The sequence below is a fragment of the Akebia trifoliata genome, chromosome 5 (assembly GCF_017979445.1).
Source record: "Akebia trifoliata isolate Shusen 1 chromosome 5, ASM1797944v1, whole genome shotgun sequence".
In the NCBI taxonomy this organism is placed as follows: Eukaryota; Viridiplantae; Streptophyta; class Magnoliopsida; order Ranunculales; family Lardizabalaceae; genus Akebia; species Akebia trifoliata.
Window position 1 is genome coordinate 21,319,259 of NC_141379.1, and position 19,027 is coordinate 21,338,285.

At 36.7% G+C, this 19,027-nt stretch overlaps 1 protein-coding gene across 5 annotated transcripts in view; it reads left to right on the forward strand.

Annotated features, from left to right (window-relative positions):
* Positions 1 to 18,160, forward strand: part of LOC147401639 (uncharacterized) — a 45,801-nt gene extending 27,641 nt beyond the window's left edge. For 3 of the 5 annotated variants that reach the window (XR_015178626.1, XM_086442986.1, XM_086442987.1), the window contains one exon: positions 4,737 to 4,860. Coding sequence is in view for 1 of the 5 variants with exons in the window: in XM_086442984.1 (XP_086299110.1) it covers positions 4,737 to 4,856; positions 6,342 to 6,403; positions 17,461 to 17,665 (387 nt within the window). In the remaining 4 variants the exon portion in view is untranslated. Of the gene's footprint in view, positions 1 to 4,736; positions 4,861 to 6,341; positions 6,404 to 17,460 lie in introns of those variants that run through there. The other 2 variants (XM_086442984.1, XR_015178625.1) reach the window with 2 other exon arrangements.
* The last annotated feature ends 867 nt before the right edge of the window (positions 18,161 to 19,027 follow it).

Consider the following 19,027-nt stretch of genomic DNA (forward strand, 5'->3'; position numbering starts at 1 on the left):
TTGAAACACAATTTTGTGTAAAAATTAAAGTCCTTAGATCTGATAATGGTAGAGAATACATGTTTGATGGTCTTGCTTCATTTTTTAGTGAGCATGGTATCATTCATCAAACCACTTGTGTAAATACCCCTCAACTAAATGACGTGGTTAATTTAATCAAAAGGGTTATAAATGTTATCATCCCCTTTCTCGTAAATATTTTGTATCTATGGATGTAACATTTTTTGAGTCTACCTCATTTTATTCCTCTTGGAACACATCTCTTCAGGGGGAGACAAATGAAAGTGGAGATATATTTTTTCCCCAAGAGTTTTTGTCTTGTCCTCTTCCTCTTCCCTCTGACAATGTTGATAGTGGTCATAACAGTGGTAATGATGACCAGGAGAAAGAATTATAAGTCGACAATAATAATGGCTAGGGGGAGATTCCTATTATACAAGAAGAGAAAGAATTATTTATGTATTCGCGATGTGACAAAGGCACTAAAGAGAGTCCTCATAAGCCCAACCAAGAATCCTCCCAAAATCCATCCGTCATAGGTAATATCCCTACTCCTAAAGTTGATAATTCTAAACTCCCACCTTTGAGTCCATTCTCATCTTCAGCTTCCTCACATTAGCCCTTGTCGCCATCTTCAACCCTCTTGGGCTCGTGATGCATAATTAAGATGCCTTGAGATGTAATGCTCATGTGTGACGAAAACTAATAACATTCAAGTTGAACACAATTGTGACGCACTTGGTCCAACAAGAATACCAAGCAGATTTTGATCCTAATCGACACCACCTTCGAAATGCAACATTACCTTTGGTATCAAGAAGTTCGTGTTCCCTGAAAGGTCATAACATGTGTCAAATTTTGAAATCGGTTGAGCAAATGGGTACAGAAAATAAAAAAGAAAAAGAAATGGTGAGTATTTTGTTTTTATTTTTTGATGAAGAGGTATCCAGGACTCTTAGAGCACACAACTAATTCTTGGGGCATATGGAGTCCCCTTCCCCATACGCACCAGGTGATTTCTGGTATAAAATCTATGAGAGTTAGGGAGTTTAACCATGTAACTGTGTGATTCTCAAAGGATAATGGAAACAACATGAGCTTAACACTCTCCTCATTTAAATTCTAATTTCTAAAGATTTGACATATGGTCAAGAATGATTAAGGTGGGTGTACGGTTGTTCATGCTCTAAATAGTGAAACAAAATTATAGATCAACTAATAAAGCATCATGAAGGACAAATCTGAAACAAAGCAAACTCAACAACTTGCAAAAACCATCAAAAGTAGGAAATATTTCTTACTCTACCTTGTTGTTTGGACAAATGACCTGGCAATGGTTCCATGCCGATAAACATTCATCTCCATGCTGACAAATACCTAGCTCCATGCTGATAAACCTCAGCTCCGAACTGACAAAACCTTCGGCTCTGTGCTGATGAACTTCTAGTTTAGTGCTGACAAACCCTACCTCTGCGCTAACAATCCTCCAGCTCCGTTCTGACAAAAAGTAATGATTCTTCTAAGTAGATGAATGTCATAAAAATATAGTTAAAATCTATAGATTAGAACTATGTTTGGGATCTCGTTGAGTGACTTCTAAAAATAGAAAGTCAACTATAAATGAATCTTCAAGACCAATCGCGACATAAAAGACAATGCCGAATGATTTAAAGTTTCTCATCTTATCTTTTCTCTAAATAGAGGTTTTCTAGTCAACTATGTAGATGTTGTGCGAGAAACATATTCATTATCTTGAGATAGCAGAGACCATTAGATGCTTGGGTCTGACGATCTTAAAAGGTTTAACATAAGTCCGTGGTGAGAAGAACTTCCTGATAGAAAAGTAGAAGAAAAATCATGAGTAACTTGAATGAAATGTGTTCAGGTTGCTTTGATTTTTTTCCTTTCTCACATTGGAAGTTATGTACTAACAGAGGCTGCGATTGTGGGTTTGACTGATAGGTTTGTCTCCTGACAAATTGCTCTCCTTTTTTCATTTATAAGGTTCTTTGACAACTTTAGTTGAGTGTGCTTTTTTGCTTCGACCGGCGTAACTTTTCCTTTTCCTCTTGGTCCAACCCTTGTCTGGGTCGGTAACCTGTTTTCTTCAGAACTCGCCCAACCATCAGATTTGCCCTTGATAGTTCCGCTTTCACCTTCTTTTTTTCCTTTTCAATGTGATTGACAGCAGCGAACGAGAAACGTGGCTTAGTAAGTTCGAGTTCGAGAAACGAGACTCCAACTTTTTTTGAATCATAGAATGAATTAATAGGATTGTTTAAGTTCCTATAAATCTAAGTCTGAGAAACATGACTTAGTAAGTTTGAGTCCGAGAAATAAGACTCCAACTTTTTTTGGAAGTGGACCACAGGGAAGAAGAAAAAATGAATATCAGGACAAACATTCTCAAGGAACAGTGGGAGAGTTAGTATAGTTTCTGAGGGCTAACAAAGATATTTTTGCATGGTTGTTTGAAAACATGCTCGAGAGAAACCTTCTCATCGCGAGTTGTCGATTGAAGAAATGCGTGTTTGGGGTGTCCTCGGGAAAGTTTCTCGGTCATATCGTTACCAAAAGAGGCATTGATGCCAACCCCAACCAAATTCGAGCCCTGATTGAGATACCGAGCCCGAGAGACTAGAAGCAAATACAAACTTTGGCAGGAAGAATTACGACTTTGAATGGATCTATCTTTAGAGTCTCGGACAAGTGCTGTCGTTTTTTGATGTTTCAGAATGTTTTGGAATCGATTTTTCGTAAGGAATTCCATGGGATTATGGGTTTGTGTCATTTATGAAATTTTTTTGGAAATGATTGTCAACCCTTATGAGGGATATTTTCGTAATTTTGTCGAATTTGGTGAAAATTGGCAAAATGGTTTAATCTTCCCATTGCAATTATAAAAGGTGTTCGGTCATGTACTCGAAATCCTATCTTTAATTTTGTTTCATATGATGCTTTGTCTTCCTCCTATCACGCTATTGTTATTGCTTTGTCCTCAATATCTATTCTTCGTAATGTTGTTGATGCCCTATCTCAACCAAGTTGGAAAAAGGCAATGGAGGAGGAAGTGTAGGCCCTTGAGATAATAATACTTGGGATATGGTTGTTTTTCCTAGAGGAAAGAAACCAGTGGGATGTAAATGAATCTTTATTGTGAAGCATCGCCTAGATGGATCAGTGGATAGGTATAAAGTCAGACTTGTCACCAAGGGTTACACTCAAACTTATGGCATTGACTACTGTGAAACATTTGCTCCGGTAGCAAAAATGAACTCTATTAGAGTCTTGTTATCCTTTGCAGCCAATCAAGATTGGCTATTGCTACAATTTGATGTGAAGAATGTTTTTTTGCATGGTGACTTGGAAGAAGAAGTGTATATGATACCTCTTCCTGGTTTTAAATGTCCAGCTATTGAAGGGAAAGTGTGTAGACTAAAAGACGTTATGTGGCTTGAAACAATTCCTAGAGCATGGTTTGAAAAGTTTCACTGTGCTATGGTGGGGTATGGTTACAAGCAGAGTCAAGTTGACCACACATTATTTATTAAACATTCCAATGAAAAAATTACTGCTCTCACAGTCTATGTTGATGATATTGTAATGACTGGTAATAACCATGATGAAATGAAAAAATTAAAATACCAGTTAGCAAAGGAGTTTGAGATGAAGGACTTGGGTCAATTGAAATACTTTCTTGGGATTGAAGTTGCTAGATCAAAGAAGGGTATTTTCATCTTGCAGCGGAAGTATGTTATGGATCTCTTTCATGAGATAGGTATGATGGGTTGCAAGTCTTGTGATACTCCCATTGAGTCAAACCATAGGCTTTGTGAGTCCAATGATGAGCCCTGCATTGGTGTTGAGAGATATCAGAGACTTGTGAGCCAGTTTATCTACCTCACCTTAACCCGTCCAAATATTGCTTATGCAGTAAGTGTGGTAAGCCAGTTTATGCATGCACCAACTGCAACTTATTTAGATGCTGCTTATAGAATTCTAAGGTACTTAAAATCCACTCCTCTGGACAAGGTTTATTATATGTTTGTATTGTGACAATGAGACAACCATTAGTATTGCTCATAATCCAGTTCAACACGATATAACTAAACACATTGAGGTAGATAGGCACTTCATCAAAGAAAAGTTGCAGTCTGGACACATTTGTACTCCATTCATGCAAACTGAAGATCAGTTGGCTGACATCCTTATTAATGGGCTAGGTAGTTTACTTTTTCATAGCATTGTTAACAAGTTGACATGAAAAATATATATGCACCAACTTGAAGGGGAGTGTAGAAATTCTTATAAGGGTTTTTGGTTATTTACAATCTTCCAAGGGTTCTTTTGTTATTAGTAATATTCTTATGATGTTAATATATATATATATATATATATATATGAGAGAGAGAGAGAATAAAACAACTCTCTCTTCATCTCCACAAAAATCCTAACCCTAAAACTCTCAAATCTACTATGTCTTCCAATATTGGTACATATACCAGAATCCATTTTAGAAAAATAAAAATATACTAGAGAAATGCATATATTTTGTCACCCAATGTTCTTTTCAACTTTGTTGTTCACATTTTTTATGTTGCCTTGTTTAACGCTTGTGAACATACTTATAATTAAGCTGTCTTATTTACATGTAAATGAATAAGGAAAAAACATTGTAATTTTGTTCTATATATTTGCTTAAGTCATGTTTTGAAGTTCAAGTTTATCTTTTGCAGTCGTGCATAAAGGTTGCAGTTGATTTTGTTTCACCTGAAAATGTTAATGAATGCATTCGTTTGACTGAGGAATTTCGTGTGCTTCCCCAGAATCATAGGGCAAAGGAAGACAAACTGGAGGTAACTTTTTTTTAACCATATGGTGTACTTAATGTTGATAATATATGTAATAGTGAATGTTTCTAGTCATATTTGTGGTTTGCAAGTGATATAATGAGGAATGGGCTGAGTCACGCTGAAGTATTTTGTTAGCACAAATGTTTGATACACGTGGTACATTTGACCTTGTAACTGATGAGTTACTTTAATGTAGGGTATAAGACACAAACCTGGAGTTTATGTTAAAAATCTGGTTTTAGGGTGAAATCCTATGAACTAAGAGTAAATGAAGAATCTCTATGTCAAGCAAAACAGACTAGAAATTTCAATATAGGTTTGAGATTAATGGAAATCAATCGCAAACACTAAAATTAAGAACCAATATCGAACTCTTATACTAAAAACAACAAAGAAAAGGAATAAAAGTCTCTTCTTTTATTAATCAATCTTTAAAAAACTTCACTGAATTTGTTTATTGGAGCTCCTTTTATTGATAACTCTTTCATAACAACTTAGAAACTTTCTAAAATAGAAAACATTTTATTATCCTTCTAATCCTATTAGAACTCAATTTAAACATCTAAAAGGATTTCTAAAATAGCCTAAAGAATAAAAATAAATTTAGAGAACATAAAACAAATTAGAAACTAACTAGGAAAATAAACTTTTCTAAAATTGAAATAGAAATAGCTATGACTACTTCAACAATTAAAAAAATAGAAACTCAATAAAAGAAAGAGTCCTAAGAGAAGGTGGACTAGATCTTGAGGACTGGTCAAAGCTTGGGTCGAGTTGACTCGGTCAATCTTGTTTGACTCAGTAAATGTTGTTGATTTCTTTCTTCGACGCTTAACTTGATCATAGGCATTGAGATAAGTATCGGCAAGCCTATCTTCATCATACTTAGAGATCTCCTGGTTTAATTATCTTCTTGACTTGATGATCCCAAGGACTTAGAAAATGTGTGTTTGTGTGTGATTGGGGATCCCCCCAGCGATTGAATGGCTCGGTTAGGATTGCAAATACTTCAGTTGCGTCCTATGTAATTAGTAGGGCACTGTTTATGACTTACCATTGTAGACAATGGAATATCTTGAGTTATACTTAATGTATTCAATATTTTATTTTCAGCTATTGTTTATATGGTTTTAATTATGTCAGCTTATCTAAATACCTTTTTAATGTATGTACTATATACTTGCCTTGGACTAACATATCTAAAGAAATCTCTCAACATGTGGAATGGACTGTATGGATGTACTGTGTATACAATTTTTTGTCAGTGTTTCATGATGTTAAATATGTAGCAACACATAATTCTCAGATTATTTATGCAAGTATGACAAATTGACTTGATGGATTTCTTGTCTATGGGGGCTACAGAATTTGAGCAGAATTATTCCTTGGATGGTTCTAAGTTTTGAGTATGATCAATGCTGCTTTGATCTGATTGCTCAGATTGCCTATTTTGTGATAACTTGTTTTCAAATGTGCCATGTGAATTAGGTAAAGAAAATGACCCTCCATGCAATCAACCAAGCTGTGGAGGATATGGAGATGCTTACCAAGTGAGTAGTTTTAAACCAAATGAATACAGTAGTCATTCATAACTTTGTATGATACTTCGTCCCATGGACTGTTTTTTATTATTTTGTTGTTAACTGGTATAAATTTCATAAATATAAAAAATGCAAACAGAGATATTAACCATTGACAATGTCCCTTTGAGGGAATAAAAAATTTCCCTCAAATGTCCCTTCCTTTTATGGACATCTGCCTTAAACAGGATATTAACCATTGACAATGTTAGAGGGTTTGTGGTATTTCTTGCCAATTTTTGTTCCATGTGCAAGTCCCCTGGGGAATCAATTGATCTTCTTATTCATTGTCCTTTTGCTTTCTGTCCAAATTCCATTTCTCTAACTGTTTTTCGAAGTTCATTTTATGTTTGTACAAAAGTTGGCAATCTCGGACTTTCTTGGGGAGAGTATATTATGGTTCCTAACACTTTTTCTTATTTGTTGGAGCCTTTGGAAGGAGAGAAACTCCTGGATCTTTGAAGGAAAGATCAATCATTATCATCATTGAGTCACTATTTTTTTTAGTGTAAGAAATTTTGGGAATTCAGGGGTTATTTCTTCAGACTTTATTTAAATGGGACTATTTGTAGTCTAGATCCCAAACTGTAGGGTTCGGCTTCTCCTCAATAATATTAATAAACTAATAATAATAAATAGTATGTGGGGCTTTCGCACAAGCAGAAAAGCAGCCCTAGGGGCTATCACACACTTAGAGAAAACAAAAACTCTTAACACTCTCCCTCAAGTTGGAACATATATATCAAAGATGCCCACTTGGTACATAAAGAAGAAAAAGGTACGCGAAATAAGGTCTTAGTGAGAAGATCAGCCAATTGATCATTTGACTTCACATAGGGTGTGACAATCTGTTTATGTATGAGTAAATCCCGAACAAAGTGAAAATCCACTTCGATATACTTGGTGCGTTCATGAAAGACAGGATTGTTGGCAATAAAGATGGCAACTTGGTTGTCACAATACATCTGCATAGGTAATAGAGCATCAACACCCATATCACAAGGAAGATAATGAACCCATAACATTTTAGAAGCAGTGTGGGCCATTGTATGATATTCAACTTCAACATTAGAACGAGCCACAATGTTTTGTTTCTTAGTACGCCAAATAACAAGATTTCCGTCAATAAATGTGCAATAACTAGAGGTGGATCGACGATCAGAACGACTCCTAGTCCAATCAACATCAAAGTATCCAAAAATAGTTGAGGAGGAAGGACGGTACAAGTGACCCTTTTTAGGAGCACCCTTCAAATAAAGTAGAATACGACAGATTACTTCCCAATTTTGTCGTCGAGGGGCATTAATAAATTGACTGACCACTCTCAGAGCATAAGCAATGTCAGGACGAGTAATCGTGAAATAGATGAGTTTGCCAACCAACTGCTTGTACCTCACATTATCTTCAAAGACTTCCTCCTGTTCAGTATCAAACTTGACAATAGGATCTATGGGAGTGTCAACTGGATGAGATCCCAGAGTGCCAGTCTCAGATAATAAGTCCAACACATACTTGTGTGGCACAAAGTGAGTCTATCCTCGGAACATGCAACCTCAATCCCAAGTAAGTAACGAAGGAGACCCAAGATTTTTGTATGAAACAGAGTACTCAAATGAATCTTCAATTAAGCAATACCAACAGAGTCACTACTAGTGATAATAATGTCATTTACATACACAATAAGAACAATAGTACCGGAGGTAGAATGTCAAGTAAATACAAAATGATTAAAGGTGGAACGTTGAAAACCATATTGAAGCACCACATAGCTAAATTTGTCAAACCTGGCATGTGGAGAGTGTTTCAGTCCATACAATGCCTTCTTCAACTTAACACACAGGATGTTTTTTCACTTCTACATAACCTGGAGGTTGATCCATATACACTTCCTTTTGTAAATCTTTATGAAGAAATGCATTTCTATGTCTAATTGGTAAAGTAGTCAGTTAAAATTTATTGTGACTGATAGAAGAATTTTAACAGAGTTGAGACACTATAAGTCTGAGTATACCCTTTAGCCACCAATCAATTCTTAAGGCGATCAATAGAGCTATTAGGTTGATATTTTACTATGTACACCCAACAACAACCAACATTGATCTTCCCAAAATGAAGATTGGTGACATCCCATGTCCTATTTTGATAAAGGCCATGCATCTCATCATTTATAGCAAGTTTCCATCCATAAGAAGTTAGAGCCTGGAGATAAGTATTTGGAACAAAAATAGTGGACAACGAGAATGCTAAAGAGTGAAAAGTAGAGGAAAGGCGATGAAAAGATACAAAATTAAAAATAGAATGGTGAGTGCAGGAACAAATACCTTTACGCAATGCAATTGGTAGCGTAGAGGATGAGGGTTGTATGGGAGGATGTGGAAGTTCCTCAGACGAAGCAGTGGGTGGAGGATTCTCAAGTGAGTTAGGTGATGGTTTGGTTGCGGTTGGGCCGTAAGATACAATTAGGCGACGCTGAGAGTGCTGATAAACCTGCAAGCGAAGAGGAAAAGAAGAAACTGGAAGGGGAATGGTAGGTGAAACTAACTCCCCCTAACGAGAATGAACCAGATCAGAATCAAATTGACGACTCACAATGGAAAAAAAAATGTAGACTTAAAAAAAGGTGACAAGTATTAGTGTAATATCGACACCCTCCTTACATGATCAAAATAACGACAACCCTTTTGAGTTCAAGAATAACTCAAAAAGACACTTTACAGTTCGATGTGACAACTTATCATGATCAATTCGAAGAACGTGGACGAAGGATACATACTCAAAGACACGTGAAACAAGAGGATAGGGCTTGACCTTGGGATATAACAGAGAAAAGGGTGTCTGGTTACCCAAAATAGGTGTAGGAACTCGATTAATGAGGTAACAAGCAGTAAGAACACTATCAACCCAATAAAGTTTAAGAACTGACATGTTGAACAATAAAGTACGAATGATATCCAAAAGATGGCGGAGCTTACATTTAGTGGTGCCATTCTATTGGGAAGTATGTGGCATGTAGTTTGATGGATGATACCATGGTCTTTGTAGAAATTAGACATACAGTTTTGGGTATATTTAAGGGCATTATTAGAATGAAAAGTTTTAACACGACATTCAAACTGAACAAATATCTTATTATAAAAGGCTAAAAAAATTAGAAATACTCTTTATTTTTACAGGACCCCAAATGTTCGAATGGACTACATAAAAAAGGACTCAATTGACGACTTTTTTGACTAGGAGGAAAATTACTACGGTGATGCTTGCCTAACTGACAAGCTTCACATTTTAAAACTGAAATTGGACTTAATATGTGAACTATTTTACGCAACTTCTGCAATGACAGGTGACCATAACGAGAATTCCACTGTAAAGGACAGATAGCAACACTCAAAGCAATAACTGGCGCATCACAGTCCATAGCGATAATTCCACTGTAGAGGACAGATAGCAACACTCAAAGCAATAACTGGCGCATCACAGTCCATAAAATATAGCCCATTATGTTCATTTCCCAAACCAATCTCCTTTGTTTTGAGGTCTTAAAAAATACAAGAGGTAGGATAAAATGTTACAGAATGGTATAGTGGATTTTGTTAGTTGATTGACAGATATAATATTAAAAGGAAAGTTAGGAATAAATAAGCCAAGCGTAAGTTTATTGAATTTGTAGGATGAAGATCATTAGTGTTAAGGATAGGACGAGAAGAACCATTAGCTAAAATAATGTGAGATCTAGATGAATGATAATTGGAAAAGATGGAAGAGGTACCAGATATGTGAGCACTAGCACCAGAGTCAATAACCCAAAAAGATGATGGGGATCGAGCAACTACATAAGCATAATTACTTGTATTGACCATAGTTGTGGGAGTAGATGAGGAAGAAGGTAGACATGACAACTTTTGAAGAATTTGACTAAGTTGAGCAATAAGGTTGTTTGAGACTGAGATTCAATAACCGGTGGTTTAGAAGTAGATGGTTAAGGGATAGCTGTGGGAAATATCTCAGTAGATGCATTATGGGTATAGTCAAGACGTCCTCATTTGTCTCAACAGTAAGCCTCAGTATGTCCTGTCTTACCATAATAGTTGCATTTCCAAGTGGATTTATCAGTATCACGCCCAAAGCTAGTACCATCACAACGAACGTCATGACTTCCACCACGATTATCACTACGACCAACACCATGAGTACTACTACGTCCATTACGAGGAGTTCCATCAGTACCATCACTAGTGATTAAAACAGATGACTCCTTAAGAGAAGATGGAGTTGGGTGTGTAAGTGAGGCCCCTAAAGTTGAAAATATGCATTCGCTGCAGTTGAAAGTCGTTCACCAATCAGAATTTGATCCTTGAAGATACTATACTTTGAGTTAAGACTAGACAACAACAATATAACTTGGAATTCTTCACGTTGACGTCATTAAACTTCCAAATCTGTGCTTAGTGGTTGATAGAGTAACAACTCTTCCCACATACCTTTCAGATTACTGTAATGTTCATTTATGGGTTTATCACCCTGTTTGGTAGTGAACATGTGTTCAAACAACTCAAACACCCTAGTCACATTACTCTCTAGAGAATACATCTCTGCAAGAGAGCTCCAAATCTTTTGCACAGTATTAAGGGGTTGGACGTTGGAAGATGCAGATGGTTCCATGCTTAACCGAAGTCAGGTCATAACCAATGAATTTTTCACTCCACCAATCATCGTAGTTCTTAGAATCCTCAGAAGGAGGATCTTCAACAGGGTACTTTGCTTTCTTCCTAGCTCGTAGGAACACCTTTATATCATGGGATTAAGAGATAATTATTTCCATTCAACTGTACCGAGGTAATCTGTTTGGTTGAATCATCACTCGGAGAGCTACGTTCATCCATAAAAACAACCATGAAGAGGAGCAAATACAGCCACGGAGCCTCAAAACGCAATCACAACCACGCCCTAGATACACATCATTTTTATCTTGCACCACCACAATGAACCAAAGTTTGTTTCACCACAAAACTGTAGAAAAAAAATTCAACTGCAGAGATATGGATTTAAAAACCCAAAAAAATTAAAAAAAGGAAAGAAGGAAGATAACTCCACTCTGATACTAAATAAAACAGCCTAGAGCAAAAAGAAGAGAAGAAGAGCACACAACAACTGTTGGGGCCCACCCCATTACATAAAAGACCCCTAAGGGCTGTTCGGAAATAGTATAAGGCCCATAGGGCTGTTGTACAAAGGAGAAAACAGAAACAGCTGTAGGGGCTATTGCACACTTAAAAAGAAAAATAGAAACTCTAACAAGTTCTGTTGATTTTATTAATATAATTACACCTTTCAAGAAAAGTGGGAACCACAAACAATTGAAAAGGAGATTTGGGAGTAATATGCAAAGCAGAGAAAAGGAACTTATTGAGAATGGCCATTCTTACTAGAGCTCCACATCATTTTTGTAGAAAAATTGAATTTATTGAGAATTCTTGGATGATTATTACAAATGCCCCAATAGTGGTATTTATAGACCAACTATCCTATTACAAGAATAATCTAGAAATTCAAGAATAATCTAGAGTAATAAACCAACTATCCTATTGTAGAAGATTACAGGAATATTCTAGAAAGTCCTGAGTGATCAAGAATAATAAAAAAGAATATCTTATTTTCTTGATTCTATGAGATCAGATTTCCTGATTCTCCTACACTCCCCCTCAAGTTGGTGCATAGATGTCAATCATGCCCAACTTGCTTATCAGATGTTCAAAGTTAGGTCTAGCAAGCCCCTTAGTCAAGATGTCGGTTGTTTGCTGACTAGAAGGCACAAACAGCAAGTAAACAGTTCCAGCCTCAATTTTTTCCTTAATGAAATGTCGATCAATCTCAATGTGCTTCGTCCTATCATGCTGGACATGATTGTGAGCAATACTTAGTGTAGCCTTGCTGTTGCAATACAGTTTTAGAGGAAGTTTCACAGTCATCTTGAGTTCTTCTAGGATTCTGTATATCCACAATACCTCACAGATCTCTTGAGCCATTGCTCTAAACTCAGCCTCTGCGCTACTTCTGGCAACAACATTTTGCTTCTTGCTTCGTTAGATAACCAAGTTTCCCCACACAAAGGTGTAATACCTTGAAGTAGATCTCCTGTCATTCATCGAACTTGCTCAATCTGCATCAGTAAATATCTCAACACTCCTTTGATTTGTCTTTTTGAAAAACAGATATTTTCTAGGAGTAGACTTTAAATATTTCAAAATTCGGTAGACCGCCTCGAGGTGTTCTTCATAAGGTGCGTGCATAAATTGACTAACAACACTGACAGAGAAGGCAATATCCGGTCGAGTATGAGATAAATAAATTAGTTTTCCAACCAATCTCTGGTATCTACCAGTATCAATAGGAACACTTCCCTCTTCCCAAAGCTTTACATTGGGATCCATGGGAGTCTCAGCCAGTTTGCAACCACTCAACCTGGTTTCCTTCAAACGATCAAGAATATACTTTCATTGAGAGACAACGATTCCTTTCCTTGAACGAGCAACTTCCATGTCAAGGAAATATCTTAGCGCTCCAAAATCTTTGATCTCGAATTCTAATGCAAGGCTCTTCTTCAGTCTCTCTATTTCGATCACATCATCACCTGTGAGAATAATATCATCAACATAAACTATTAGCACAGCAACCTTTCCTTCATGAGAGAACTTGAAAAACAAGGTATGATCAGCTTGTCCTTGAGAATATCCTTGTTTTCTGACAGACTGTGTGAACTTCTCAAATCAAGCCCTTGGAGACTGTTTGAGACCATACAGGGATTTTTTTAGTTTGCATACTCTTGAGCCAAACTTCTCCTCAAAGCCCGGCGGACTATCCATGTACACATTTTCCTCCAAGTCACCATCGAGGAAGGCATTCTTCACATCTAGTTGTTGCAAGGGCCAGTCCAGATTAACAGCAATAGATAAAAGTATTCTCACCGTGTTTAATTTGGCAACAGGAGCAAAAGTCTCAGAATAATCAATGCCATATGTCTGGGTGAATCCCTTTGCCACCAACCTAGCCTTGTATCTTTTCATTGACCCATTAGAGTTGTACTTCACACTGAAGACCCATTTACAACCCATAGTGGTCTTCCTAGCTGGCAATGCCTCAACACTCCAAGTATTGTTTTTCTCAAGAGCTCTCATCTCTTCAAGTACTGCTTCCTGCCACTTTGGAACCTTTAGAGCCTCCTGTACACTGTTAGGAATTTCTACACTGGACAATTGAGAGGTAAAAGCAGCAACAGATGAAGACAATTTCGAGTATGACACAAATTTAGACAGTGGATGACTAGTATAAGATCTAACCCTTTTACGAAGAGCTATAGGAATGTCTAAATCAGAAGGCTGTGACTGATTGTAGGGAAGAGAAAGAGAATTACCTGTAACAGATTCAGATTGTTGATTCGTCCTTGGTTCAGAATCATGGCTGTGCTGTAGAGTCAATTCGTCTTTCATTTTCTTATGATTCTTCTTCAAGTAAACAATCCCTTTCCAAGTTCGATCACCTTCATTGAATCTATTATCCTGTTGTGACATTATAGTAGGCTGTTCCTTATTTTCGGTTTCCAAAAAATGTTGTTCAGAATTCTGATTTTTAGATTGTTTTTCAAATGTAGGCCTAGACTCAGGGGAAACATCACTCATAATAGGAGGAGTTTCAAGGAACGAATCTTGGCCATTTACTATAGGGGCAGAGATACTAGACTCAGACTCTTGCGAGGGAAACACATCATTTGACAGAAAAACATTGCCCGAGTTAAATGAATCTTCCTTAAAAATCTCCCCCTGAAGATGAATATTCTTAAAATATGGTTGTTTTTCAAAAAATGTAACATCCATTGTGACAAAACATTTTTTCGATATCGGGTCAAAACATTTATAGCCTTTCTGAGTTGGGGAGTAATCAATTAAGACACATTTTATAGCTTTGGGCTCAAGTTTTCCAATTTTTCGATGTTCATGAACAAAAACCGTACAACCAAATATTTTTAGAGGTAGATCAGCAGAAAGTCTAGCAGTTGGAAAACAATTTGTGAAAACTTGGAAAGGAGTTCGAAATTGTAAAACTTTGGAGGGCATTTTGTTTATTAAGTACGCAGCAGTTAAAACAGTCTCTCCCCACAAATACTTGGGAACTTTAGTTGCAAAAAGTAACGTGCGAGCCACCTCCAACAGATGTTTATTTTTTCTTTCTGTAACACCATTCTGTTGGGGTGTATCGATGCAAGAACTGTGATGAATTATTCCTTTTTAAAAAAAAAAATTTCCAAGGTCATGTTAAAATACTCTTTCCCATTATCACTCCTAAAAACTTGTATGTTAGTTTGAAATTGAGTTTGCACCATATTGTAAAAATTTTAAAAAATGCGTTCGGCCTCTGATTTTTCTATCAATAAATACACCCAGCAGAGTCGAGTATGATCATCTGTAAATGTGATGAACCATCTCTTGTTAGAAGGTGTACTTATCTTATTAGGACCCCAAACATCACTGTGAATAATTGTGAAAGGTTTTAATGGTTTATATGGTTGTGAAGGAAAAGATGTACGGTGGTGTTTTCCAAATTCACATATTTCACAATGAAACATAGATGGATCTTTATTGCCAAACAACATAGGAAACAAATGTTTTAAATATTTGAAACTTGGATGACCTAATCTTAAATGTCATAACATAATATTATTATTGGAAACAGAAATAGATTCAAAGTAGGAACTTATTTATTGAGATTGTTGCCTCGATTTAAATCCATCATCAAGGAAGTAGAATCCTTCACTCTGTTTAGCACTGCCAATCATCCTCCTCGAGGTCAAATCCTGGACCACACAATGAGTTGGTAAAAAATTAGTTTGACAGTTTTGATCACGGGCTAGCTTACTGACAGACAAAAGATTACAGGAAAGTTTGGGAACGTGAAGAACATCGTGAAGAGTGAGTGATGGAGATACTATAATAGAACATTTTCCTGAAATAGCTGAAAGAGAGCCATCTGTAATATGAATTTTCTGATTACCTGCACAAGTATTATACGAAGAAAAAAGATTTGACAACCCTGTCATATGATCGGTTGCACCTGAATCGATGATCTAGGTGTGATCAGGGTTGACAACAATGAGAGCTATTTTCAGGTAATTGCCTTTTTGAGCCAAAGAACAAGAAGAATTTTTCTGAGACTCGAGAAACTTGTACAGTTGGTCTATCTGCTTCTTGGTGAAAGGAAACGAACTTCAAGAAGACTACTGCTCTTGATCCGAGACACTAGCCTGAAGTGCACGCCTCACTCCACCAGACTTCTTCTTCCAGTTTTGAGGCTTGCCATGAATTTTTCAGCAGGTTTCCCGTGTGTGCCACGGACGTTTGCAGTGATCGCACCACGGCCGTTTAGAACGCTTACTATCCTTTTTCACCTTTTTCTGAAAATCCCGAGTTACAAAGGCATAATTTTCTACTTCCGAGTTAGTAGTACTAGGAACCGATTTGTTGTTAAGCATAACGCTCTGCCGTGCTTCTCTCCGAACATCTGAGAATGCCTCACGAATTGTTGGTAGAGGAGTTTTCCTTAAAATTCGGTCCCGCACCTCGTCTAATTCTTTGTTAAGTCCTGCCAAGAACATAAATACACGATCATTCTCCTATCGTTTCATGAATCGAACACTATCATTTGCACACTCCCAAACATCATCATAATAGAGGTCTAACTCCTGCCACAATGTCATCAACTCGTTGTAATAGGATGTTACATCTCGGTCACCTTGTTTCGCATGCCAAAGTTTGGATTTTAAACCAAAAATCTGCGAAGAATTTTCTATATCGGAATACGTATCCCTGACTGCTTTCCAAACATCTTTGGCCGTCGGCAGGAACATGAAGGGCTTGCCAATTGCGGGTTTCATTGAGTTCACCAACCACGCAATAATCAAAATTTTTCTGATTACTAGGTCTTAAGAGTCGAATCTCCATCTGCAAGTTTTGTCACTTCTCCTGTCAGATATCCAAGCTACCCCTTGCTTTCCAAAATCAAACGAACGATTTGCGACCATTCCGTGTAGGTTTTTCGATTTAGACGGTGGATATTCAATTGGAACGAATTCGTGGACCCTTCCGAACCACTGAATGAGATGGGGGAGTTCAGGTTCGAACTTGCGGTGCTTTCCCCTGACGCCGCTGAGTACTTGCTGGTCGCACCGGTTAAAGCCGTCTTCCACGGATTTTGGTGCTCCATAGGTAATCCCTAGATCAGAACCTAGTGCTTTGATACCATGTAGAAAAATTGAATTTATTGAGAATTCTTGGATGATCATTACAAATGCCCTAATAGTGGTATTTATATATCAACTATCCTATTACAAGAATAATCTAGAAATTCAAGAATAATCTAAAATAATAAACCAACTATCTTATTGTAGAAGATTACAGGAATATTTTAGAAAGTCAAGAGTGATCAAGAATAACAAAAAAGAATATCTTATTTTCTTGATTCTATGAGATCAGCTTTCCTGATTCTCCTACAATTTCATCTTTATTCAGAGGGTTAATGATGCAGATGGGAGTAGCATGGCTTCTAAATCAGTATGTCTAAAGGTCAAAGATCAAATAGATGAAGCTTCACTGAATAGATTCTAGGAAAAGAGGTCCAAGTTCTTAAATCCAATTGTGTATAGATATCAGTAATCATTAATTTCTGAGAGTCCTAAGGGTACTTGTTAGGATAAGATTGCTGATCTTCAACTACTACTTGGTGTGTCAATGTGGCCCTTGTGGACCTGAATTTGAATTGTAGGACTGGGCCAAACCAGTTCAAAATGATCAAAAGCCAGCTTGGCCCTTTAGCACTCTAGTGTGCAGTGGGGTTGGGACCAGTTTATTCATGTGGTTTGATTTTTTTTCGATGGGTTATCTCTTAGGTTACGTTCATTTACAATAAGCCACTGTGCCTCTATTAGACTGGTTATCTCACATTTCAGGAATTTTAAGTGTTTTGGCTATTTGCACGTTCAGATGTGATACTGTTGAAGAAGATGCCAAGCCCAAGTTGGACACGACATTTTCCAGTGATCCATCCCAACCTTCGGAACCTGGACTTCCATTGTCTCCAGCATCAACGGCTTCACCACCTCCAGTTGTACCATTGGCCCCTGCACCTGAACAACTTGGATGCACTCCAGACCTGAAACCCGGTGAACCTGTCGCCCAACTAAAATGAACTGAACTGAACATCATCTTAGATTGTGAGGAGGGTCTTGTCTCACCTCCACTGTTTTTTTTTTTTTCGGCTGACCGTTTGCTCTGTAAATGGGGGCCAAATCATGTGTAACAAAAGTGCCTTTTTTGGATAGTAAGTTACCTTCACCTTTTTTGTGCTGGAAGTCCCTTTTCCATCTCTTTGGCTGTAAGTAAAGTGGCAGAGGACGCTGTGAGTCAAATTTGAGTAGTTATTCTTATACCGGATTAAAAATTTGGAAAATTACAGATAGAGAACTGTAATGTGCACATTTATACCTTTTGTTACAGGCATTATGAAAAGAAAAAAAAAAAGATATTGTTACTGAGTGCTTGTATTACTTTAGTTGGCAGTGGTAGTTGTTGTAATATATTAGTCTATACTTTCAAGTTCTCACTTCCATTTTTCTGGAAAAATATTTTTTTTTCTCAAAATTCACCAATGAAGGTCGGTAGAAAAAAATGTCAGGGTGGAAAATTTAAAAATTAATTTTGTCAATATTGCCCCCATTCCCAAAACAAAATTAACTCTTGGTATTTTCCTTAATGCAATCAGACACCAGCAAACATTTTCTCAAGATTCTATGATTTATTTTTCTTAAGTCATGATATACACCCTAATTCAACAAAGAGTCGAAAAAAGAAAATCTGGACCATTCTTTTATATATATGTTTTTCGTTTTTCATCGTTTTCTACATTGTAAATTGGTAATGTTAGAATGAATAATTTGTTGGTGACAATGTTCCGTATACAGAGTATGACTCAACCATATATTTTATTGGGCCTATTAAATTATAGTACTGCTAGTGGCACTCCAACTTTTATTTATTACATACCAATTAAAAATAAAGAAAATAAGTGAATGGTTGAGAATAAGTAAAAAAGTTGGGTGCCAAAAGAAGTGCTCTCAAATTTTTTGCTAGATTTCAAATTTTTGGGGTTTAGGATTTTATGAACCTAATCATATTTGTAAACAAGTACTGAATTAATAGGGTATTATAATGTTTTGTAATGTTGAGATTATAATTCAAGTCAAAGCTTGGCATTGTTTGTTAAGAAATTGGTGTAAAGTAAAAGTTCGGGTGACAAAAGCAGCTCTCTACAATTAATAGATAATGATTGGGATGTTATTATTGAAAGTTGGTGTGGCCTCAATGTTTCTAAAAGATAACATGCTTCTTGACCATAGTCTTCTTGAATAGATTAATAAAATGACATAAATGTCCCACTTCTTTAAGAGAACTTCTATTGTCACACCAACTTTTGCTAATGCCACTCCAATTCATATGTAAATCCATTAAGATGAAAATGAGTGTTTTGGTTTGGTTGAAGTATAGAGGTAGC